Genomic DNA, 24,304 nt, shown 5'->3' with positions numbered 1-24,304 from the left:
GCATAAAAAGGGTCAAAAACCAAACCACAGTAAAAAAATTAAAAAGCCGGCAACAGCTCCAGGACCGTCGAGAATAAACCGGAAACAAAGAGTCCCAGCCTGGAACTGGCTCCTTCCACTTTTTAGGTATCTGTGGTCTGGGTGTCCATGGTCTATCAATCTCACTAATATCTACTTTCTATTCCTCTCTCTATTTATAGTTTCAGTGTCTGTTTTTTATTGTCTACTTTCTATCCAGTTTGATTTTCATCTTTCTAGTACCTCCCTCCAATTCTTTTCATTCATGTTTCTGGTATGTACATTTTATTACACTTTTTAATATCTTTCAATTCACCTTGCTGTTGATCTTTCAAGTATCTACTTTCTACTCACCTTGATAATTACCTTTCTAGTCTAACTTGTTAGGGTTAGACTTAGGATTGGTATTAGGGCTAAGGTTAGGGTTGGGTTTAAGGGTTAGGGGTTAGGATTTATGATTTAGTCTTTGGTTTAAGGTTAGGGTTAGGGTTAGGTTTTAGGGTTAGGGATAGGTTTATGGTTAGTGGATAGGGTTAGGTGATTTATGTTAGGCTTAGGTGCTAGAATATAAGGTTGGGGTAAGGGGAAGGGTTAGGATTTGAGTTAACTTTAGGTTTAGTGGTTATTGTTAGGATTAGGTTTAGGTTTACTGGCCGTTGTTTTCAATTGGAAGAAAACACCATTGACCCAGTGTCTTCGGAGCAGCTGTGGGATGACCCCTGGAAGGCCAAGTCCAGCCAGAGCCGTTGTTCCTGGCAGCTTTTTTCTGAGAGCAATCCTTGGACATTGACAATTTTAGGAGTTGGAAACCAACATTTGTCCTAAAATTGCTCCCAGATAAAGGTTGCTGGGACTGCTGGGTGTGGCTGGCCCTGGCCTTTCCATGGTGGCCTCCGTGCTGCTCCCAAATCTCTGTGGTGCTGGGCTTTCCTTCCTGAGGAGAATAACCACCCTTCATGGCCAGGTGCCTGTGGCTGATGGTGAGATTCCACCCCTAAAATGGCAAACATCCCAGGATTTCTCCCAGACCAAGGCCACCAGGGCTGTCAGGTCTGGCTGGCCTTGGACTCCCTGGGCCGCCTCTCATCAGCACCGGAATCACTGGGGCTACCCTCTTCCCTTCCCATGGAAAGGGGCTGCCATTCTCCACAAGGGCTGGGGCTGAAATTTCGATGCTCCCTCTGAAATTGAATACAGCCAAGGATGGCTCCCAGACAAAAGCTGTCCCTGGGCCACCTCTCATCTGCACCTGAAACACTGGGGACACGTGTTGCTTCCCAATTAAGTGCAAATTTGGGTTTATTTTCTTCCTGGATTGGGACCATAGAGTCCAAACCTAGGATTTACATGATACCTCCAAGACCACAGACAAACCAAAGCCATGGATTGAGAACCTGAAACTAATGAGTGATAATCCATGACCAGAAAGGCTAAACCAGAGACAAAGTCTCCAAAGGTTCAGCTGATGGCTGATTCCTCCAACCCCACAGAGATTAACCCATAACCACAGGGTCTGACCATGGCACTGACCCCTGCTAGCTCAGTTCCTGAGGCAATCCCTCGGCTGGAGGCTCAATACCAGAAATAGGAACTGCACATTTCGGTGGTGGGCATCTGAAAGAGTGCCATGTTTTTTTTCCACGGGAAGGACAGCAGCCATCCCCTGTCACAGGCTGCCAGGGGAGCTCAAGGCCAGCCAGACCTTTCTGTACTGATCCTTTCCGTGCCTGAAATGGAAAACTGCATTATTTGTGGCAAAACCAACAGCTCCAGAGCACTCCGGGGCCACACGGGCTCACTCATCCCTGTGCAGGTGTGACCCATCGCCTTCCCGTGTTTTCCTTCAGGCACAGCCCCCTGGAGCTGGCACGGCCGTGCTGCTGGGTCGGTGTCTCCATTCACTCCCAGGGAAACGTCCCTCATTCTTTGCAGGTTTTTCCTGTACGAGCAGTGCCACCCTTTGGAGCAGGAGAGGAGGGGCAGCTCCCAGCTCTGCTCTCCGTGACAGGGACAGCACCCAGGGAAGGGCTGGAGCTGTGCCAGGGGGATTTAGGTTGGGTATCAAGGAAAGGTTCTTCCCCCAGAGGGTGCGGGGCACTGCCCAGGCTCCCCAGGGAATGGGCACTGCCCCAGGGCTGCCAGAGCTCCAGGAGCGTTTGGACAGCGCTGCCAGGGATTGTTGGGGTGTCTGTGCAGGGCCAGGAGTTGGACTGGATGATCCTTTTTGGGTCCCTTCCAGCTCAGGATATTCCCTGATTCTCTGACTGTGGCAGCTCTGGGTGTGTTTGATGCTTCTGTGACGTGCACAGGGTGGGATTCTTGAGGCTGCCCTGTGAAGAGCCAGGAGCTGGATTTTGGTCCCTATGGATCTCTTCCCACTCAGGATACTCCATGATTCCATGAATGCTGATGGTGTTGCTGTGCCTTTTCTTGGCTCATCAAGGCTGGCCAGAGTGGGAAGCTGAGGGTGGGTGACTGAATCTTGGCCAGTGCATAGTGGAGCTCTCCCATGACAGCATCCTGCAGCTCATCAGGGACATGGGCACTGTGGTGACCCTCACAGTGGTGGCTGGGGAAGGCAAGGAAGGTGCCACCACACTGCCAGAGTCTCACGTTTGTCACTGCTGACGTTTATTTGCTTCAATGGAGTATTTGATGATGTTCAAAATCAAAGAGAGTGAATCCCAGAATAACCTGAGCTGGGTGGCACCCACAGAGATCATCAGCTCCTGGTAGGTGAATGAGTTGGGAGCTCATTCCTCTGGAAGAGCTGAAGGCAGGTGGGGCAGAGAGAGGCACCTGCCAAGGGGGTTGTGCCCAAAAAGAAGATACAAGAATTAACAGCACGGTGTGAAATGAGGGAAATTCCCATGTGTGAGGGAGAGAAAGTGCTGCTGATATAGAAACAGGTCCTGTCCAGATCTTGTATCCTCCAGCCAGGGAGAAACAACCCCTCCTGAGTGGGCTGCAGCACCATGGGATGATGCTCAGTGAGAAAATCTTCTCAGGGCCTGGCTCTGGTGCTGCTGGAGCTGCCAGGGCTTTGTTCCCCATGGGGTCGGTGCTCCCTGGGTGCTCCTGCTCTCCAAACCTCCCCATTTAAACCCTGAGTTTTTCCTTTCTTCCCTGTCAAACACACAAATTCCCCAAAGCTGCATCCCTGGGATACAACAGAAACATCTTGTGGTTCTGTCCGCCAAAACTTCCCCTTGGAAAAGGGTCACAATTGTTTTTTGTGGGAAAAACCCTTGACAGTGTTTTCCTGCAAATCTTTCACCTGCAAACCCTGCTGTGTCACCTGAGCTGCAAAGTGAGAACTGGGGACTGCCCAGTCCCATCTTCAGCCTGGGATTGAAGGACAGCTCCCACACAGCCCTGTTGTGTTTCTAAACAAAAATGCAAACATGTAAAATCCAATAATTTGGAGAGAAAAGCTGTTTTCCAACCCTGCATTTTTCTGGATTGCTGCTTATGGGTTTAATTAAACTCTCGACAATTATTTTGTCAAAAAGTTGGCTTTTTTCACCTTTTAAATAATAAATACCTAAAGCCAGACTGTGACTAAAGCCAGCTGATTCTCTAATTTCACATTCATTTCAAATACTTAACATGCCATCTCAGCCTGCTACACAGAATTTCAAAGGCTTAACATTCCTTTTTGTTAATGCTTGAAGCAAAGAGAACTCTGTAAATTGTTATTTTTCTATTAAGATTTTTATTTTTATCAAATCTGATTCATTCCAGTTTGAAGGGCCACACTTCAAAGCAGTTGCCCAGGGTGATTATAAAGCTGCTGAAGTCTGAGTTGGTTAAATTAGATCTGTTTCTCTGCAGCTTTTAATCTTCGAATCCCAGACTGGTTTGGGTTGGAAGGACCTTAAAGCTCATTTCATTCCACCCCTGCCGTGGGCAGGGACACCTTCCACTTGTTTCCAAGACAGGTTTTCTGAATATCATGTTTCTGGCCATTATTTGTGCACGGCTTTACCTGAGCTCTGTGTAAAACCCTTTCCCACTGCCTCAGTTACAGACTTGGAGCTGAAGTGTAGAGATAAAACCCAAACCTGGGGGCACTCAACAAAGAGAGGGAATAAAACTCCCTCAGTAGCAGGTGGTAAAACCAGAGTGAAGATCAGTCAGAAAAAAATCTGTGGCTCAGGGGAGCTGGAGTGTTTCAGACATAAAGAATTTTGTGATGGCAAAGGAGAAAGGAGCAGGACTAAATCTCCATTTTAAAATTCCCCTGGGTGCAGCTGCAGGAGCAGAGTGTGCAATCCAGAGTGGGTGTGGGTGAGTCAGGGAGAGCTGAGCCTCCCAGGGCTGCTCCACCCCCGGGAAAATCCCGGATGCAGCTTCCAAAAATCCAGAATGCCCTTTCTGCTGGGAGCTGTTGAGCCTCACCAGGCACAAAGCCTGGCAGAGTTGGTGCTTTGCCCTCTGAGCCTGGCAATAAATCCTGTGCCTGCTCCCCTTCCCTCCCCCCCCAGCACTGGGATCTTTGCTTTTCCTGGGAATAAATGAATCCCCTTCATGTGCCAGAAGAGATTTTTTAGCATTTTTCACGAAAGCAGGAGCCTGTCAGCTCTTGTCCTGTGTCGGCTGGGAACACCCGGGAGCAGGGCTGCAGGATTCCTACCAACAGATGGCATTTCCTTGCCTGCGCTTCTGAATTAAAAATCTGAGGGTGAACCGGGAGTAAAAGTTGACATTTTTGTCTCCAGAGGAAAACCTCTTTAAGGATGTCACAGGATGGGCACCAAGCAGTGCTGTGGAGGGCTTGGGACGCCTCACATACCTGAGAAATTCAGTTTAATAGACTTCACATTTCCCTTCCCTTGAGCACTTTTTATATTTTAATAGAATTTGTTTGTTCTTAATTAAGAAATGCAGTAATGTGCTGCACCCAACAGGGCTGGAACAGCTTTAGTTTTGGTGCTTGGGATCATTTTTTTTAACCCTTTCAGGAAAAGGAGTTTATCAGTTTATAATTCAGCACAAAAGTCCATCTTGGGGCAGTATTTCCATTCAGGTTCTACCTAAGAGGCAACTTTTTGAACAGACTGTGGTTCCTTATTCTTAACTGGCAGTGTCATTTGATATCCCAAAACCTGGTTTTCTTCCATAAATTGACTGGATTTATTGTAATGTGCACAATAAAATTATTTTCTGTGGTGGGGAAAGTAATATGAAGCTATTTTAAATGGTTTTATTAAAATGCTGTTATCTTTAGTTTTTACTTGGCTTTTGGGAGAAGAAAAAACAATTTAAAATTCCTGTCAGTGAACTCATTGCCCCAGTGTGGCTCTGGGACCAGTTCCTCACCTTTCCTGGAGCTGGGCAGTGGAAAACTCAGTTGTGCCTTAAATAATTTGGTAATTTCCCTCTGGTTTTGGGGCCTTCAAATCCCCATTGCCTCTGCAGGTCCTCATTCCCTTCCCTTTCCAGAGGGATATTTCTCAAATGGCCATGGTTCTTTATGTCTCACAAAATTTTAATAAACTGAATATCTGAACCAATTTCATGGATCTGACCAGCCCTGATCCCTTCTGACTTTTATCAGCTTCCAAACAGGCTAAAACCCTTCTGTTCCTGTCAGGATACATAAAATTGTGTTGCTTTTTCTGAGGAAAAGCAGAATAAAAGCAGAAAAGCTGTCATTCCCAGGGACAGGAACCCATCCAGAGGGTGTGGAGATGTGGGGAACTCTCACCCCTCAAGGCACTGCCAGGGAGTTCTCAAAAGTAGAACATTAAAACCTTTCCCTGTTGGACACAGGTAGAAAACCTGGGTGTAAAAATGCACGAAATTGTCTCACAGAATGTTTTTGCTGATGTTTTCAATCTGATTATCTCCTTACGACAGTTGAACACTCATTGTAGTTATGAAAGAAGCAGAAAATGCTGTAATGGAGCTGTTACAGACCCTCTGGCAAAGTTTCTTAAAGAGTTTTGTGCATATCTCGGAACCAGAAGAAAAAATGTCCTGAATGTTTCCTCAGAACCAAACAGTTACCCTGAGTCACCCCTGAGCTGGGATGAATTCGGTTTAAATTCTCAAAATACAGAAATATTGGAAGGTTTTTCTGGAAAAATGGGATTTTGAATCTGCCTTCAGGTCCTCATCTCTTTTTTTGTGAGCAGCAGCTGCCTGGGGGCACTTTAGGAGCCCCAACAGGAGGAGATTGCACAGTGGAGCAGAGAGCTGGAGGAGAATCACTGCCCAAGTCAGGGAGTTTTTAGGCAATATTTGTGTGTACATTGTGCTGTTGCTCTTCTCTGCCATCTCTGGAGATGCAAACCGATTTTTTTTTCCCCAAAATATGATGCTAATTCTTATCTTTGTGTAAGGAATTCAGTCTTGGATATTGCAGGAAAAGCAAAACACATGGGTACAACGGAAAGAATGATGATGGGTGGGGCTCTGTGGCTGCTGCCCAGAGCTGGATTTTCGGAGCCAGGTGCCCATGAGATGCCATCTCCCGCAGTCCTGGTGCTTCCCTGCCTCTGGCACACGGCTCTGCCTCTCTTTGTGCTGCATTTGCAGGCTGGGGCTGACACAGATCCTGGCTGGGAGGCTGAATTGGATGTGGAATTCTTGGTATTGTTAACTCCTCTTATCCCATTCTTCACAGTAATTAGCTTTTTTCCGTCGTGCTGGAGAGACTCCACGAGGGGAGCGGTCAGTGCTGATATTTTCTCTCGTTTTCCTCCTCCGAGTGCTTCCAGGGCTTCGTTTTTTATGAGCAAGGCAACCCAAAGGTTCAGGTGGAGGAGAGGAGACCTCAACAGGGTCTGGAGCTCCTCCCGAGGGACAGGACCGGGGACAGGACCCAGGGAAGGGCTGGAGCTGTGTCAGGGGGGTTGGGATGGATATCGGGGAAAGGCTGGATCTCAGGGAAAGGTTGGATATCAGGAAAGGTGATGTGGTGGGCACTGACCAGGCTCCCCAGGGAATGGGCACGGCCCCAGCCCGGAGCTCGCCCAGCCCGGGGTTATTCACACTTCTCCTTTCTCCTCATCCGGACGCGGTGTCACTTTTGGCTGGACTTTGACACCGTGAGGAGGAATTTCTCACCCGGCTGGTGGCAGCTGAGCTGTCCCGGAGTGTCCCTGTCCCGGGCTGTCCATGAGGAGCCAGCAGTGACTCCCCTGGGCAGAGTTTTGGCAAAGCCCAGCAGCCTCTTTAAGCTGCTCCTGTCACCCTCCAGTGACATCCCTGGGCTGCTCCGGGCAGTGCCAAACAGGCTCCCGCTCCCTTTTTCCTATTTCCCTTCCCAATTTCCCCAAACAGACGCCGCTTTTTGGGGGATGCTATTCCAGCCCCTTCCCGGCAGCCTGGCAGGTTGGTGTGAGCTGGAATTCCCTGCCCGCTACCTCCGGGAGTCCTGAATTGGCTCAGAGACCTCAGCGCTGCTCTGTCCAGCCGGGAATGGGAATTCCTGTCCCTCCGTCCGGGCTCAGCTCTGCTCTGGGTGCGGGGACCGTGCCGTGCCCTCCCCGGGACAAGGTGACCTCAGGCAGGTTGTGGCGCGGCTCACCCATATATTTACTATTTATATGTAAATAAATATTTACTACTCGTTTGTAAATCATTAGGAAACGTGGTTAAATTCCCTGGAATCTTTTCCCGAGCACACGCCCTGTGTGCACCTCTGAACCCCCTGAGCCTGGGCTCACATCCTGCTCTTTATCCCGGGAATTGTGCCACCATTGCCCTCTGGATTTTAGCACGAGAGGGAAAACAGAAGGATCTGCCTGTATTATTTTTTTTTTCCCTAAATTAAAAATCAGTTCACCGTGTCAGAGATTCCCAAAGACTGACCCGCTGCTCTCTCCTCCTCGGGTTGGTGAGCAGATTGTGGGAATCCATGGAGAACCCACCCAAGGAATGTCTCACACAGGAACCACTGAGCTGATTCAGGCTGGAGGGAACAAAATTCTGCTGCTGCTGAGCCCAGGGTCTGGACTGAGACCAGACCACATAAATTTGGCCGTTTGGTTTTGAGGCTCCAAGGCAGGACAGAAAAGTGGGATTAGGAGGTTCTGGTGCTTGTTCACTGCAGCAGCTGGCAGTTCCCTTAGTGAGAGCTGTCCAGGTGTTTATTTATTATTGAATTAAATTTAAAATGAAAATATAAAAAATTGAAAATAGAAAATATTTACTTTGCAATATAAGGAATATTTTTGGTAGAATTGACACATGACAAGTACGTAGGAATATTGCACAGTGTGAAATTATCCCATATTTGTAATGAGTTTCCCAGCTCTGCCCAAGCTAATCAAGTTTTTCTATAAAAATGTGCTGATTAACTCTGATTGCCATTTAAATTACAATTCTCTGTGCTCCAGTGCTCAGTTCAAAATGCCTCTATTGTTAAAATATTATTTCTGTACAGATTTACTTCTGTTTTTAGTTTCTAAATTACAGAATTCTTTGTTTTTCAAAGCCAAAACTTCAGGAAGCAGGAAAGGGACAACTTTGCTCTCCAAAGGGACTCAGTTTGATTAAAGGTGATCTCTGCATCTATGGCAGCAAAGCACAACTTTGCAGGCAAAAAGAAAAAAGGAAGGACAGCAAAGCAAATGTTTGCAGGAGCCACAGAGCTCAGAACAGATGATTTTGGGTCAAACTCAGCCCCAAAACTGCAAATCAAGGACTTGTGGCAGTGGCAGCATTTTAAAACAAAGAGCACTTTATTTCCTAATACGCATTTTAGTCTTTTAACCCCCGATGCTGACACCAAGGTGATGATGATTAAACTTCTAAACTGTAGGGTCACTTTTTCTGATGAGGAGTTTTCACTGACAGTGACCAGCCCTGAGTTTATCCTTCCAAAATCCCAAACTACCAAACGCTTTGTGCGTTCACTCACCTCCTGGAGTTCACTCAAGAGGTAAAATGTGCTCAGAACTGTCTCCATTTCTTTCCTCCTGGGAGATGGAAAAGGGTCCTGAGCATCACTCCTGGTCCTGCTGGTCACAGAAACCTCTTGAGATGAGGGAGAAACAGAACCACACAAAAAGGAGCCTCTGGAGCACATCCAAACTCCTTCAGGTTTGGCTCCTTCCAGCCTCTGTCTCTACGTGGAACCTGAGCAACATTAAGGGTTGCTTAAAGCAACTTCCAGTGGACTTGGGTTTCATCTCTTCCTATCATTAAAGTGCAAAGCTATGAATAACCCCAACTTCTCACAGTTTCATTTTTTTTTTTTTTTTTAGCATTACAGTCCCAGTTCGTTTGGTTTTATTAAACAATGTAGGTCAGGGAATTTCTATTTTGCAATTTTGCTGTGTAGGCTCTAAAATAGTTTTGGTCCCAGGCCGTGTCAGTCCTGCAGGGATCCAGCATTCTGAGCACCAGGGTTTTTTTTCCAAAATCGTATTCTCAGGGTTGTTGTAGGTTTTAGAACAACACAGTACAGAAACCTGGCTAAATAAGGCCTTGAGAATATGCCACTCCATAATGTTTTTAAATTGAACTCAGTCTTTGCTGCTGAGGTTCTGAAATATTTAGCAATTATTACTTTTTGTGCAGTTATTCAGTGAAATCTCTCGCTGTTCACTTCCAGGTGGTTGGGATAGCTACAGTTCAGCTTCAGCAAATGTAATATATGAACAGTCACCATTATCTTCATCTTCCCATTCTGCTTCCCCATCTGCAGCTTTACCAGAGTTCAGCTGTCTGAGGTAGTGGAACAAGCAGAGAACTGTGCCTGACAAGATAAACCTCAGGATAAATTCCCCAGGGAACACAGAACAGATGGGAATGTCCCTCCAGCCCTGGGTCTGGAATCACTAAAGGTAGTTTGGAAGCAGGGACCAGAGGGGACAGATCTGCCAGTCCAGCAAAGCCAGGGCTGCTGAGGGTCACCCCCACATGGGATTCCACAGCCCCAGGAATGAGGGTCCTGAAAAAAACCACATAAATCTGACACTTCCAAGAGTGAGAGCAAAAACCACAGAAACCATGACAAAAAAGCATTCCATGGAAATGGAGGAAGGTCAGCCAGTCCCCAAAGGCATCTCAGCAAGCCAGGAAGTGCAGAAACAGTGGGAAGGATCCGAGGTAGAACACCTGGTGGTGATAAGGTGACTCTGGAGCAGATGAAAGGTGGGAGTGGGAAACTGGGAGTCACCAGGAGAGACAAGAAGCAGAAAATCCCAGGAAAGGCAGAAGGGTGCTCTGCAGAGTGTCACTACCCAGTGTTTGATGGGAATAACCTTCCCTTCAGGAGCTCCAGGAGAAAAACCTCTGAGGATGATTCATTAACCAGTTCCAGCTCTGAAAAGGCAGATTCCAGCACATTCAAAATCTCCAGCCCTTCCAGCATCCCACTGCCTTCCATGGAGAAACACAGGAGGGTGCAAACACAGGAGGCTGACAGGGGACAGATACCACGGAGAGGGACACGAGGAGCTGCCCAAGGAAACCAGAGGTGGAACTTTCCAGCCTGAGGGGAATTCTCCTGCGAGGAAAACACCAGTAATTCCTGGGCCATGGAGGGTCCCCAGTGGCTGTAAGGGCACCCCAGCAGCCGGAGTGGGTGGGAAATGGGTGTCACTGACTGACACTGATTTCTAGAACATGTTCTAATCAATTTTCCAATAAGGGTCATTTGAAGCATTGGTTCTTTTCACACAGTTGTCTTTTTTTCTCAGAAACTGGGAAAAGTATTTGATTTGTCCTTATCTCAGCTGCATGAAGGGCCTTGTGGATGGCTGCAGGGACACTCTGCCATAAGCTGCTGTCCCCGTGTCCCTCTGCAGGCCGTGTCTGCTGCTCCAGGGCTGCACTGCTGCCACTTCTCTGAGTGCTGTGGCTTCTGAACAAAGTTATTTAATGCCTCTCTTGCCAGTGTGATCCTGACTCACTTCCTGCTCTTGTGCCAAGCTATCTCCTGCATTCAGTCCTTCTAATCCTTCCCACGTGGGTTCCAGCCACAGACAAGGCAGGTTTGGGCTCAAGTGGGGCTTTTCTCCAGAGCTTGGTGCATGTTTACATCAGGAATCCCTCCTGTTCCTGCTGGGCCAGGGAGAACAGGAGAAACTTGGTTCTGTCAGTCCCAGGGCAGCAAATAAGCCACTGATGCTGCTCCATTGATGTGTTTCCTGGGATTTTTATATCCAATACAATACCCCAGAGCTAAATATGATATTTGACCTAATTCTGTGATTTTTCTTTTTCTGAACACAGCACGATCACTTCAGTTCCTTGATTCACGGGGATTTGGTTTGCAAACATCTGTGTGAGGAGAGAAAACTCCGGGTTCTGTTCAATAACACAACTCCTTTGGTTTCACTTGTGGCATCCTCAGCCTGGGTGGGGAGCTGAGACCCAAGCCCCATCTTTAATTATTTATTGCTAATTAGGAATTGGATTTTTTATCTCTGTAGAGGTAAAAGTTGACCTGAGGGCAGAGTCAGCTGCCAGAGCAGCTTCTTCAGCGTAGCTCTTGCTGTGTAAGAGCTCTATTTCCTCTGAATGTGTGGTCAGGGAGCGTTGATGGCACACAGGGTACAGGAGACTCACGCCAGTGGTTTGGGCTGGCAGGGATATTTTACAGAGGGATGTTACCCCCAGAGCTCACTGCCACATCAGTCCCATGGCTGTCAGAACAGCAGACTGAAGGGGTTTATTTTATTCATAGTTTAGTGATGATTTCCTGACATCTGAGGTGTTTAATGACTGCAGAAAAGTGGGAAAAGGAGCCCACTGGTTCAGTTTGCAGGAGGAGGAAGGAGTAAAAGATTGAGCTTCACTTACTCAAAATTCAAACTGATAGGATTTGCTCTTTGAAAGTAAGAGGATATCTCATTCTGGCTTTGAAACTTTGAATGTTTTTGAAGGCTAATGAAGCACAGTGAGGCAGTTGTGAGCAGAACTCTTCACAACGACAGCTGACTGCCCAAACAGCTTTTAAAACAACAACTTTGGGAATTCAAAGGGCTTTAAAGCAGCTCTGAACTGTGCTCAGCTGCTGGGTGATCCACTGAGGTTTGCTGTGGAGCAGAACACATACAAATCCTCTCTGGCTGGAGTAGGGCTGTGAAATATTTAATACTCTGAGTATATTCCTGTGTTCTTCCCCCGAGGCTGGGTTATGCTGTGTGCCCTCATCCTGACCACTGAGGATAGTGACAAATCCAGACCTTTAATTCCAGAGGAATTGGCAGCACTGAAATTATTTCCCTGCCATCACTTCCCTCTGTTTTTCTGTGTTAATGTGACCTGATAATGTCCTACCTGTGTGGGATTTCCCCTTCCCTAGACCTTTATCTGTGCTTCCTGCATCCACGTGGCCTTGGAATGTTACACAATGGATGGATGAGCTGGATGTAAATGTCTATATATTGTACAGCACCTTCACACAGACTTCTGAGGTTCTGACTAGAAACAGACCTGTAAATCACTCATTATTTTTATGTAGATCTTAAAACCCAATTCCACTTCATGGCCTGTTGGTTCTGCACTAAACCAAGCTCCTGGTTGGTTTTCAGGGGTGTGATCCAGGTTTTAGCCACAAACATGCTGCTCTTCTGGAAAAAAAATTCATTTTATTATTGGATGTTTCCTTGACCCCCCATTCCGGTAACAGATGTCCAAAAAGATGGTACAAAAATCATCAAGTGCTGTAGAAACCGTTGGTAATGATGAAGTGCTAGTCCTGCAGGTTTATTTGCACATTTTGCTATGTAAAACTGTCACCTCCTTTTACATCTCACAACTGTTCCTTGTACAGAAAATAGCTGTAAACAATTCACTACCAAAAATTCTTCTGCCATTTTACCCTCCTGTGAAAGAATGAGAAGTTCCTCAGTTTTTGTTCTTTTCACTACCAATAAATAGAAACCACTGGAGCCAGTGAAGGGAAATGTTACAGAAACTTTCAAATATTTTCTTGCTTTCTAAACATGAACCTAAGGAAGTCTTTGTCAAAGCTGTTTCCCCCACCAGCTTTCCTCCCCAGGTGTTCAGGGTGAGGCTCTATTGCAGTGCTGGGCTGCAACAGCTGCTCACCCCATGGAGCAGAGCTGGTGTCACAGCCAGGACAGGATGGAGCTGAGTATTCCAGGGAACAGACGTGGCAAAACATTCTCCAGCCCATGAACACTTTGCCTGTAGCGTGTGTTGAAAGGTTCTTCTCCTGTAACCACTGTCCTCAAAAAATACTGATCATTTCTTTGCAGCAGCCCCAGCACAAGCCACCAGCAGGATTTGGGTGTTGCTGGACTGGCAGCAGGAAGGGGGAATTCACCTGGTGCATCCTGGGGTGGTTCAGGATAGAGGCAGAGCCTTGAGCACACAGAGCTTTAAGGAAGGAAATGCTCTTCAGCACAGCCAGGTAAGTGCAGCAAAGGATTGTCAACCTGGAATATTTCAGTGCAGCCCCAGGAAGGCTCACTGGGCCAGGAGAGCTGAGTCCCTCCTTGTCACATGCCCAGAGTGCAGGTTTTAAGAAACGTGGCCTCAGTCACAGCCATTGGTGTCCCTCCAGCTGCAGCTCTTGTATGGCTTTAGTGTTTGATGTCCCACACCAGCCCCTGCTGGTTCAGTGTCAGCTGCCAGCATTTGGCCCCATTAATCCAGTGTTTCTGTGCATGCCATGGGATGACATCACTGATGAGACCAGTTCATTCTGGATGTTGCAGAGCAGTAAAGCAGAAAGAAAACTTCTGATACATACACTGGGAATCTGTTTAAAAATTGCTATTACAGATTTCTGTCAGTTTTCTTCTTTCTGCCTACACTGCTGGTTCTCTTCTCTGGTGTCTGGTGGAGATGCCCAGGGCTGATGTTCTGCCAGTTCATGGTTTAATTTTCCATAACTGCAAAGAGACAAGAAAGGGAGTTTGTGTCTAACAGGAATGTTCTTCATCTACAGGTAACACTCTGTGTCTCTTGCCCATCCTGCTCTGCTCAGTGAGCTCCAGTTTCAGGATGAGCCACAGGAGGACTGGGATAAAGGGAAGGAACCCTGGATTCTCACAGCTTGACCTGAAGGGAACTGAAGCTGAAGTGAGCCCTGTCCTTCCCCCCAAAACTGGCTCAGGGAGGTGGGGACTCACCCAGTTCTGGTGTCTGGGTTCCCAGTGCAGACCCACGGTCTCTCTCGGGGCTGTGACCCCAGAAGTGGCCCCAGAGCTGTTCTGTTGGTTGGGACAGGGACACTTACTCTGATATTGAATCCTAGCAGGTCACTGATCACTCCTGAAACAGCAGAGAGGATGACAACCCTTGTGATGTTGTAGATCAATGGGTTCATGGTCAGTCCATACAGCCTGAAGGGACTATCCAATTCCTGCAGTGAAAGGACAAGGAAAAGAGTCCATCAGCACCCACCAATACCAAAGAATTCATCCTCTGACTTTTAGCTCAGCACTGGCACTCCAACAGCCTGTGCTGCCCTGGGCTGCCTCTGTCTCCTTTCTTAAATACATGCACAGGAATTGCCAGTGTTCCAGAGACATCTGCTGAATCCAAAGGCTCTGCAGCAACACCAGCTGCACCAGAGCCTGACACTCCAGGCTGCAGAATTACCCAGCCTAATCTGTGTGACTCCCAGACTCTGCTCACTCCTTCCCAAGTCTCTCCCTGCTGCTGGCAGTGAGCTCCAGCATCAGAGCTGCTGATGGAAAATGAGACTGGAGCAGTCATGAGATGCTGTGTTCACACCAGCCTCTCCTCCCACTGAGTTAAACCACTGCTCATCAAAAGTTCACAGCACTAATTACCCACACTGGCCTTGTACTGCTCCCTCTCCTGTCACAGCTGCAGGAGCACGGAAACCCCCCCTTGTGAGCACTAACTTCAAGGGCCATGGGAAGGGCAGGGCCACATGGCATTGCCAGAAGTCACTGATTCCATAAAATCCAGCCATTCAGGCAGAGCACCTTACCTTCAGCAGCTTTGTGGACAGTTTCAGCACATTGTTCACCAGAGACAGCTGCTCCTTCTTGTTCGGCTTCTTCTCCATCTTCAGGTACAAGTTTATCTGTGACAGACACCACAGGCCAGGGGTTGATATTCCAGTACCAGCCCCCAACTGATTCCTTACTAAGGGAAATTGGAGCCATTTTTGCAGTCTGCTGTCACTCCTGAAGCAGTGAATATAGCACTGATAACATATTTTTTTCCAATTGTTTTGGCTAACACACATTAACCCAGAGACCAAAATCAGCTAGAACTTTGGAGTTTGAGTCTGTCCCAACAGGACCAGCTCATCCCCCCCATGTTGACCAGTGCTTTGTTGCCCTCTGGCCAACACAAGGGTTGATTCCCAAGTTTTAAAGTTTGATTCCAGTATTTAAGCTGGTTTGAAATACAATCATTATTTCCAAACAAACCACAAAGCCCAGGGGAGAACAAGCTAAATGGAGCTACCTGCTCAGTGAGCAGGATGGAAATGTTGCTGTATTTCTTGTTGGTCTCAGAGCCCAGAGATGCCAGACGTAGCAGAAAGAGGAGCAGTGCTGCCTCCCACATCAGGAACTCCCAGTTATAAGCTGCACTCAGAAAGGTTTTGTGACCCTTAAGAACCTGTATGGAGAAAAAACAAAGCACCAAATGTTAATGCCAAGGTGCCTGTTCTTGGGACAAGTGCACAAGCACTGCCCCTGCTCCTCCTCTGCCCAGCCCCGTGTGCTCTACAGCCCCTGACAGCTCTTCCCATGCAGTGTAAATCATTCCTGTGATGGGGTTACAGTGAAAGGTCTCATTTCTAACCTGGCTTTAGCTTGGAATTGGGTATTTTTTCCTTTTGCTCAGCAAAGGAGCCTTGTTCCTCCTCTCCCCTTCCCCTGTCCAACTAATAGGCAATGAAGTGCCTTTCCTTGTCCCACTGGCAGCCTCAGAAGGGCTAAGCTGCTCTTGCCTTTCCCAGTATGGACTCACACAGCAGGATTGGGATTGTCCTTCCTCCCTCTGGACACCTGTGGCTTACAAGAACAGTCACAGCAGTGACAGTATCTACAAACCACCAGCCTCTGCTACCACAGCTGCCCCTTCAGGGGGATCAAGAACCTGCCTGAACACACCACTGACCAAGAAAACAGCTCCAGCATTGGCACTGCTGCCTGTACCAGGTTTAGTGAAGGGTTAAAAGGTTCCAGTAATAGTTCTTGACCTGCTTTTCCACATGGTGGTTACAGAGGATGCTGCAATCAGCCCTCTGGAATAAATATCCTGTGAACACCTGGGGTCCTTGGGCAGAGTCTCCTCTCCTTTATGCCCAAATGGCCATGTCCTGAAATTTTCCTAATGATTGTAAAACCCCAGACCTTGCTCTGCAAGCACAGAATGAACCTCTTTTTCCAACTAAAAGTGATAAAACTCTTAAAAAATGCAACACTCTCTACATTACTCTGGGCTCAAACAGCTCCAGTTCAAGCTTTTTGTAGGCTGGTGAAAGAAAAGCCTCCAGCACTTGGGAGGGTTTCCCTTACTTTATAAACCACAAAGGTTAAAATCTCACCTGGGCACAGCAGATAAAAGCAATTGAAAGAGCCAGTAAAAAGACTGAGGACACAACAACATCCACAGACCTCTGGGGGCCTCGTCTCTGCAGAAACAAGGACAGGGGGTCAGGGCTGAGCTGGGGTGTGCAGCCAAAACTCACCACAGACTGTGACAGCTGCCACCATCACACCCTCTGCAATAACCAAATCCTAGATCAGAACTCACCTTCAGATAGGAGCGAAGGGATAACCAGATCTTGATGTTCTCCACCTTTTTGAGCCTGAAGTGAGGGATTTCATATTTCCTGGCTTTCCGAGCAGATGTAATGTGGCTGAAGAGCTTGGCAAACAAAAACCTCTGCAAGTTAAAAACAGAACCATAAATTAGTGTAAAACAGAACAGAGTGCTTAATACCCTGGCAAAAATGGTCACTGGGGAAGCAGACCTGGGTGCTCAATCTCTCTGGCAGCAGTTGTTTTCATAGAATTCCAGGCTGGTTTGTATTGGGGGGGACCTTAAAGCTCATCTTTTTCCAGCCCTTGTCATGGGCAGGGACACCTTCCACTCTCCCAGGTTGCTCTAAGCCCTGTCCTAGCCTTGAACACTTCCACGGATGGGGCAGCCACAGCTGCTCTGGGCAACAGAAAGGGGGCAGAGTAAGACTTTGGGAACAGGTAAGGGGGAGAACAGGGGTGCCAGGAATGGTATTGACAGGTATAATTTGTGACTGATCAATAAAAGCCTTCCCAGACTCCCCTCCCTGACCTTGGCAAGGGCTGGAATGAGATGAGCTTTGAAGTCATCATCCCATTTTTATTTCTGCTTCCCAGGCTCCTGAAAGGCACCAGTACCTTTACACTCACCTGTTTGTAGGTTCTCTCAGCAACACACATCATGAAGAAAAACATCCAAGTCAAGCACAGCCTTTCCAGGAAGTTGATGGCAGACAGGATGAGCACAGGGGTGCTGGCAGGGGCTCCACAGAAGATGTGCAGAAGCTCCATCAGAGAAATGGAGCAGAGCTGCTCCAGGTTATCCGTGCGGAACAGTCTGTAGAGGAACGGCAGGAAGGCCAATCCGATGGTGATGATGTTTCCCAGCATTTGATACCCCACTCCTTGCTGGTGGGCATTAACCTGGCAAGCAGGAATAACAAATGGGACGATTACCTGGGATTTGCCTCAAGGAAAAGGCCTATTGCTGTGATAGCATCAATTCGGGCAAGCAGTCAGTTCCCCTTCCCTTCACAGGACAGAGCCTAAAATACGTCCACCCATTTCAGTCCAAACCCCCCAAAAATCAAGCCAAATTATCAAACCCCCACCTTCAGCACCCTGCAGAGACAATCAGCAATAATCAGCACTTGTCAGTCTTCAACAGACCTCCTACATTGAGGGTTAGGCAACTTTTCAGTAAGAACATGAGGGACAACTGTCTTTGCAGCTGGGGAGGGACCAGTTTCATACTGCCCCTAATATTTGCATGTGTAGCTGTTTCCAGGGGTTTGGTGGCCGTTATCTAAAGTGTGAGGGAGAGGTTGCAATGCCACACAGCCCCCTTACCCTGCTCATGATAATCCCACTGATCTCCAGCACGGACATGTCCACCTTCTTGCAGTCATTCCCTTCCCAGATCAGAGCACTCACTTTGGCAGATGCTGGGCTTGTGTTCTGCAGCCAAAACAGATGGTTCTAGAAGAGAGAGAGGAGTGCAAAACATGGGTCAGCTCTTTCTGTCCTGCTGTAAGTAATGCCTTTGCCTAGAATGCATTTGGATTGAGGGGGGAATTCCATTTTGGGTGAAATACTTTGTTTTGGGATAAGCAGTGGTGCAGAGGGGAGGGATGGACTTGATCATTGAATCATTGATATGGTTTACAGCATTCCAGATTTCCATGTGATTTGGCTTCATGCAGGTTGCTCACCTTATACCAACAGCATCCCCACGTGCCATTTACATTTGGGAAGACAGGGGGAAGAAGGGGAAGCATTCCCAGCTCCTGGATGGAAATCACCAACCTGCTGGAAGACGTCTTCCTTCAGGTCGCGGCGGGAGTCCCTGGCGGAGCGCTCCTCGCTGTCGCTGGTGCCGGAGGAGCGGCACTCGGGGCCGTGCAGGAGATCGTCCCACAGCATGTCCTCGGTCTCCGAGTCCTGCCGGGTGCTCTCCGAGTCCCGCCGGCTCACGCTGCAGCTCCGGGGCCCCACGCTCAGGCACGACCTGGGGTCCTGCAAGAACAGCAAAGTTCACACGGCACAGCCCCACGCACGGTTTGTAAAAGCAACTCCTCTTCCTCTTCTTCTTCCTCCTCTTTCCCCACAGCTTCCCAGGGATTTGAGTGCTCCCAGTTGTACCCACATGGTGGAAATGGTTTAAGACAATGTTTGGGGAAAAAGCATTTCTACACCAGAACTCATACAGACCCCATTAGTTCCCCACCTCCATTCCCAACCTACAAAATAAAAATTGATGTACTCATTCTAATACAAAAATGTCCTTTTTTATGCCTTTTGCACAATCTGTTTTAATATTACATTTGCATTTTGTATTAATTTATGTTTTCATACTTGTAACTTGATATTCACATATTTTATTTATATTTTATTTTCAGGTAGAGGGAGTGGCAGGGGCAAAAACCGAAGTAATGAAGGGACTGAGTATGTCTCACAGAATGGATTTATTCTTTGATTACAGGAACTGGACTTGATCCTTGTGGGTCCCTTCAAACTCAGGGTAGTCTGTGATTTTAAAGTCAAAATGTATTAGCTTAAAAGCTGCAAGCACAGCACTGCCTCCCAACCACAAGAGCAATTGCAGCAATTCCACAGGAGCAATTAGAGGCAGCTTGGACTGTCCTTTGCTGCCAACAGTTATTTGTTTGTTTGTTGTTTGGGGTTTGTTTAATAAAGCAGCACAATCAGGACTGTGAACATTGTGAAAGTTTACAAAGCTGCCAAGGAGCAAGAAGGAAGGAGGTCACACCTTGCACCTGAGGATTCTGATCGTCAACAATCTGAATCAATTCTGATTCTGACAATCATTTCATAACGTTCTGTTCTGATGGAGGGGGGTTGGAACAAGATGAACTTTAAGGTCCCTTCTAGCCCAACCAATTTTCTGATTCTGTGAACAGCCTGGGAAAGCTCCTTCTCCTGACTTTATGACCATACCTGCCTGTATAATGTGGATTCCAGTTCAGACTCCACAACACTGTCAGAGTCTCTGGCACCTTTCAGGACTTGCTTGACCTGCCAAGACCAAAGGAAAACCACCTCATTATCCATAGCAAAACAAGGCGTGGAAAACAGCACAAATCCCACCTGGGTACCTGTGAGACAGCCTGGTTCAGAGAAACCAGAGGCCTCTTCTTCTTCTCCTCATAGCTGTTGTCACTGGAAGCCCCTTCCATGCTGTGGCGTAACAGGATCCTTTGTGCCACGGCCTCGGCATCCTCCTCGCTCGACAGCTCGTCAGAAACACCGTCCCTGTTGGTGCCATCATCCTACAAAGGCATGGCCAAAGCCCCCACAGAGGACCAGCCTGAGTCCCATCAAAGGCTCAGAGGCAGAGCTGCCCCCAGCACAGCCCTCACTGCCTGCAGAGCCAGCCCATGCTCCCCACAGAACACTCAGAATTCTCTCGGCATCACAGAGACTTCACAGATTTTAACTCCTTCCCCCGGCTCCTGTCTTGCCCCAGAGGTAATGAGAGGGAATTTTGGGTGGGTGGAGTTGGAACTGAGGCAAAGGCAGGAAGAGGAGGAGGCAGCAGCAGCTCTTGGCTGTGCCTTACCAGCAGTCTCAAGCCCAGAAGAGATGTATCTACAAGCTGGGGGGTAACAGACCCAAAATCCTGAGCTATGCCCCTACACTGAGCTCTGCCCCTCTCCAAACACCTTCACAGAGAGGAGCTGGGACAGCACAGTACAACAGAATTCCACACAGGATCTATTCCAAGTCCTTCATGTGGAATTAACATACCACTGACCCAGAGGAGACTCAAGAGTAATTCCCCAAATCTTTATGTTTCAAAGCTTCCAACAGAGTTCATGATGCTTTAGCTCTTTCTCTCTCCCCAAGGGATGTCTCAGTCTTGCAAGACAAAATATTTTACAGAATTGCTTTTGAAAATGGCCAATTTATTTAGTCATTATCAGCACTCCCCCTTAACTGAACACCTTGTGATTAGAAATCTCCACAATTAAACGAGCACTTTGGTAAAACAGACATTTCCAGCACTGTCAGTGTTTGACCATACTTGGTCAGGACGGAGAGGGCTTGGAGCAACCTGGGATAGTGGAAGGTGTCCCTGCCCATGGCAGGGGGTAGAATGAGATGAGCTTTAAGATTCCTTCCAACCCAAACTGTTCTGGGATTCTATTCTGTGATTATGAAAAGATGCTGACAGCAAAGTACCAGCACCTTTTCAGCTGCTCAGTGAGAGGCAGAAAGGGGTTTTTAGATTCCCTAATGCAGGCAAAGATCAGCAGAAGGAGGGAGTATCTTGTGTTAGATAAACCATACAGTTAAATACCAACACACTTCTGGGCACACAGAGAATACACTGAAACGGTGATTTCAAAGGGATCTCCCCTGGCACTACCTGATGGCTCTTCTCCCCATCAGAAAGTTTACTTTTCTCTTTGGAGTGCAGCAGCCTGTGTTCAGATCTGGCCTGTCTGGGTTTGATGCCATCACCCACAGCATTCACACCACTTTCTGTCTCGGTCCCTTTCTCAGCTACCAGCCTTACTCTTCTATTCCTAGGAGAGAAAATACAATTAAGTGCTTTTATGTCAGGGAAAAACTCTTGGGGGTAAAACATCCTGGTCTTCCCTTGTCACATAGGTGCAGCATCAAACAAGATACCCAAGGGATAAATAATTGTCTTTGGCTGACGGGCTTTGTGTGCTGAGTCTGTTAAAGATATTTATATCTGCTTCACCTTCACTCGACACTTCTTTTGTAACTCTAATAGTGTCTTAAAACTTCTAAACCAAGGGGAATTTTTTCATTATTTTTATTTAAAAAAAAAAAAAAAAAAAAAGCAATTCAGAAGACAGAAAGTCCTCGTGAAGAGAAAGCACTGTGAGCTGGAAACTCACCAGGAAATTCACCTGGGAAAACAGGAGAAAACAATGAAATATTATCCCATACAATCTCCCCTCCTTTCCCTTGAGTTGCTTTTAGAGAAGGAAGATGCCAAGATCCGAACCAGAAGCCACAACTGCTTTTGGAAATCAGGTAAAAGAGAAATATAATCTGAGCACTCACTCAAACAAGGTCACTTATCTGATAAATAAACTCCACCACATGCTACAGCTCATCTAACGCTTGGTTTCACATGATCTAATCTTATACAATCTAATTTTATATGATCTAATAAAGACATACTAAATATTCCTGAGGAATCAGCTTCCCACATTACCGAGAAAGTTTTAATTCAAAAGGGACTGACAGGCTGTGGGGATGTCAGTGACAGCACACGCTGTGCCTTCATTCTCCAGGTGCCAAATTGCTCCCAGTGTCACGCCAAGCAGCACAAACCCAGCAGGGATCACCTACCTCCTCTGGAAGAGCAGACTGGATAAATTGGTCAGCAGAGATGGAGAGCCAGACTGCTCTTCCTTGCTGGTTCTGTCAGGAGACAACCAACTGTTCCCATCCACGCCCACGGATTTGCGTAACTTCCTGAGTTTTAAGACAAGGAGAATTAAATTTGTGTAAGAAGCTACTTTTCTTAAAAGATCCGAATGAGATTTGAACAGCTTTTTGGATGTCATTTTTCTGAAGTCATGCAAACAGAATGCTGACTTCCAAATAAAAAAGTTCTGCCTACACCCCCAGCACATCAGGGCATCACTGGGAAAGGTACACCAGACAAAATCCAGACAGAATCTTTGCTGCAGCAACCTAAAAGGGGGAAACCTCAATGCCCCCCCACCATATCCAGCTGTGATCCCACCAAGGGCCCCGCTGGCGCTCACCTGCGGCGCCGGCTGAGCCCGTTGTTCCCTGCAGGTCTGTTCACCTGGGTGGACACGATCTGGCAGTGAACTGTCCCCAGGAGCAGCATAAGGCACAGGGGTCCCATCACTTCACTGGCACTCACAACAGGCACCATGAAGTACAGCACCACTGCTACGACTGGAGAGGGGGAAATGGCACCAACGCAAAAATTAAGACTCTGTCTCAACTATTTGTTTTTGTTCTGCCTTATTGTATTATTATTTAATTTCTGCAATTACTAGTGCCACACACCTTAAAATGTACATTAAGTAGGTTCCAGACAAGATCCTCACGCTTTAGATTATGGACTACAAAACCTCAACTACAAAACCTAGATTATAGACTCGCTAAGCTTGGAAAAGCCCTCTGAGACCATCGAGTCCAACCGCTCCCCCAGCACTGCCACGTCCACCCCCAACCCATTTCCCCAAGAGCCACATCCATACATTCTTTGATGTCCCATTCCTTGCAGGAGAAGGTTTATGGCACAGCCTGTTCACTCACCTTGCATAATGTAGAGCACCAAGAGCCACATAAAAATACGCTGGGAAGTGACCTGTATCCACCACTGGCTGAACAAGGGGAAAAACACCACTCTCACAATTCCCTTCCGCGTCAGTGATGTCCAGGGAATTTCAGGCTTGGCTTTGGCAAAGGTAGAGCCTTGGAATCAAAGGGGAAACAAGCCATCATTAACTGTGAATCACAAGAACTCCCTTGCTGGAGTTCCCCTTTGGGCTGCCCCAGACCTGCCACAGGGCTGAGCAGGGGCTGACAGCAGCCCAGCTTCAGGCACCAGTCACAGCTACACAGCCCCAGCAGGGAGAGCTAAAGCAGCTCCTCGTCTTCTCTCATAGCTCTGGCTCTGACCCTTCCCTTCCCTGCCCACCCAACCCTGCTCCCACCGACCACTTCTGCAGAGCCACACCGAATTCCTCCTGCTCTGCTCTCAGGTTTTCAGTGCTCCTTTTGCCCCAGTGCTCACGAGCAGGGGCTCCCCCGGCAGCAGGGTAGGCTCTGCTTCTCCCACCCTGCACAAAGCTGTGAGGCATCTACAGAATCATGGAATATCCTGAGCTGGAAGAGACCCACAGGGATCACCAAGTCCAACTCCTGGCTTTGCACAGACACCACAACAATCCCACCCTGGGCATCCTTGAGAGCGTTGTCCAAACGCTCCTGGAGCTCTGGCAGCCCTGGGGCCGTGCCCATTCATTCCCTGGGGAGCCTGGGCAGTGCCCAGCACCCTCTGGGGGAAGAACCTTTCCCTGATACCCAACCTAACCCTCCCTGGCACAGCTCCAGCCGCTCTCTCGGTACCATCCCTGTCTCAGGGAGGAACGAACAGACCGAACACCGCTCACCGCTGATCAGATCCACGTCGATCAGATCGGGCTGGATGTGCCCCTTTTTCTTCGGTTTGTTCTTGAAGCCCTGCCGGGCGGAACGCACAGCCGGGTTAGCGGCGAGGGGAGCGGGGCCTGCCCCCCCTCCCCCCCCCCCCCCCGCCGCCGGTACCTTCATCTGGGTCTGCTCCACGGCCTTCTCCCATATCTGCTGGTCGTAGGCCCCGATCTGCGAGGAGAGGAGGCTGAGGGCACGGCCGGGCCCGCGCCCGCCCGCGCCGCGCCGCACTCACCTTCTTCTGGTACCATGAAATGGCATCGCGACAGGCCATGGGGGGCGGCGGGACCGGCCCCGGTACCGACCCCAGCCCGGGACCGACCCCGGGAGCGACCCCGCTCCCGTTACCCTGGAAACCGCCCGGCGCTCGACTGGCTCCGCCTGCCACCCCCTCCACCCCCCCCGCCCCAGGCAGCGCC

The 24,304-nt window shown here is 48.2% G+C and overlaps 1 protein-coding gene across 1 annotated transcript; it reads right to left on the bottom strand.

The window, feature by feature from the left end:
• Window positions 1-12,552: 12,552 nt before the first annotated feature.
• PHTF1 (putative homeodomain transcription factor 1) lies at window positions 12,553-24,263 on the bottom strand. Its single transcript, XM_048328139.1, has 18 exons — window positions 24,121-24,263; window positions 24,000-24,056; window positions 23,846-23,915; window positions 22,986-23,144; window positions 22,460-22,619; window positions 22,038-22,163; window positions 21,076-21,235; window positions 19,802-19,975; window positions 19,644-19,721; window positions 18,492-18,701; window positions 18,036-18,164; window positions 17,337-17,609; window positions 16,699-16,830; window positions 16,490-16,576; window positions 15,400-15,555; window positions 14,915-15,010; window positions 14,192-14,317; window positions 12,553-13,844 (listed from the first exon to the last, which is right to left on the bottom strand). Exons 1-18 carry the CDS (start codon window positions 24,157-24,159, stop codon window positions 13,824-13,826), a joined length of 2,253 nt encoding a protein of 750 aa, XP_048184096.1. The 5' UTR covers window positions 24,160-24,263; the 3' UTR covers window positions 12,553-13,823.
• Between the last annotated feature and the right edge of the window lie 41 nt (window positions 24,264-24,304).

The sequence above is a fragment of the Corvus hawaiiensis genome, chromosome 24, assembly GCF_020740725.1.
Source record: "Corvus hawaiiensis isolate bCorHaw1 chromosome 24, bCorHaw1.pri.cur, whole genome shotgun sequence".
Taxonomy (NCBI): domain Eukaryota; kingdom Metazoa; phylum Chordata; class Aves; order Passeriformes; family Corvidae; genus Corvus; species Corvus hawaiiensis.
The sequence above is the reverse complement of the archived record's forward strand: the minus strand, read 5'-3'. Positions and strand labels throughout refer to the sequence as shown.

Coding starts and splice junctions, on each gene's coding strand:
- PHTF1 (XM_048328139.1), bottom strand. CDS start 24,159: ATGGCCTGTCGCGATGCCATTTCATGGTACCAGAAGAAG. Junction 21,236..22,037: donor AGTCTGCTCTTCCAGAGGAG/GTAGGTGATCCC, acceptor TTTCTCTCCTAG/GAATAGAAGAGTAAGGCTGG. Junction 18,702..19,643: donor AATCCACATTATACAGGCAG/GTATGGTCATAA, acceptor CTGTTCTTGCAG/GACCCCAGGTCGTGCCTGAG.